At 53.5% G+C, this 1287-nt stretch overlaps 1 protein-coding gene across 1 annotated transcript; it reads left to right on the top strand.

Moving 5' to 3' along the window:
* Positions 1-228: 228 nt before the first annotated feature.
* On the top strand, positions 229-1047 carry HRG_10218 (secretory lipase domain-containing protein; the record flags this gene model as incomplete). Its single annotated transcript, XM_044868689.1, has 2 exons — positions 229-390; positions 451-1047. 2 exons carry the CDS (start codon positions 229-231, stop codon positions 1045-1047), a joined length of 759 nt encoding a protein of 252 aa, XP_044716044.1.
* Positions 1048-1287: the final 240 nt, after the last annotated feature.

The raw sequence follows: 1287 nt of genomic DNA, 5'->3' as shown, positions 1-1287 counted from the left end.
AAGGCCAGCCACCAGATTCTCTATCGCACAACGGATAATTTTGGAAACGCCACGGCTACCGCCCTCACTGTAATGATCCCCAATAACACGGACACTTCCAAGGTCTTATCTTTCCAAGTTGCTGAAGATGCGGCCAGCATCGACTGTGCTCCCTCCTACGTCTTCCAACAAGGACATAAACGGGGGCCAGATTTTGGTACACTCTTTACCGAGTTGCAGCTGTTTCATATGACAGCTGCTATACACAAGGGGTGGATCGTTATCTCGCCCGATTTCCTAGGCCCTGAAAGCGCATTCCTGGCCAACAAACTGGCGGGACATGCCACGCTCGACGGCATCCGTGCCGCCCTCAAGTCGGCCGACTTCACGGGCGTTTCCAAAAGCCCGACGGTTGCCATGTGGGGATACTCCAGTGGGAGTCTTGCCTCGCTTTGGGCGGCCGAGCTGCAGCCCGAATACGCCCCTGAGTTGAAGATTGCCGGCGCCGCTGTCGGTGGTCTAGTGCCGAGCATCGCCACCACCCTTGCTACCGTCAACGGGGCGGCCAACGCAGGCCTCGTCGCAGGAGGCATCCTCGGCTTAACCAAGGTATACTCGGAGCTTCGTCAGATAGTTGACAAGCATATTCTGCCTAAATACCGCAAACCATTTTACAAGGCTCTTAAGCAGTGCTCCCTAGCCAACGGAAAAGAACTTTTCGGCCAAGATGTCATGGCCATGTTCGACGACCGAAACCTGATATTGACCAACCCGAAAATAACGGGAATCCTGCACGAGAACGACATCGGGAAACACACTCCTCGGATTCCTCTGTTCGCGTATAAGGCCGTTGCCGACGAGGTCAGCCCGATTAACGAGACGGACAAGCTGATTAACAAGTATTGTACGGAAGGCGCCAGCATAGTGTACGAGCGCTACGAGGCATCGACACATATAGATGCGCTTCTCACGGCTGCGCCCAAGGTGCTAGCGTGGCTGGACGATATTATGAACCACAAAAATCACCAGAAAGGGTGCAAGACTAGCACAATGCTACTGTCGCAATGAGATTGGAACAAGGATGGGTAGAAGAGACTCGATAAGCTAGAGATAGACATAAGATCTACTACTGGTCACGGACCAGCGTGTGTCACAGACTAATGTATAGGAGTTACCTGTGGCTCAACACCGTAGGGCGCGCCTACTGGTAACGGAGGCAGAGGGCGCCGGAGACGCCGCTGGAGACACTGAATGCGGCAGTCACCATGTAAGACAACAGGAAGTCAATATATAGTTCCGGATATCTGT

The sequence above is a fragment of the Hirsutella rhossiliensis genome (assembly GCF_020360975.1).
Source record: "Hirsutella rhossiliensis strain HR02 chromosome Unknown scaffold00015, whole genome shotgun sequence".
NCBI lineage: Eukaryota > Fungi > Ascomycota > Sordariomycetes > Hypocreales > Ophiocordycipitaceae > Hirsutella > Hirsutella rhossiliensis.
Note: the sequence above shows the minus strand (reverse complement) of the source record. Positions and strands in the feature narration are given on the sequence as shown.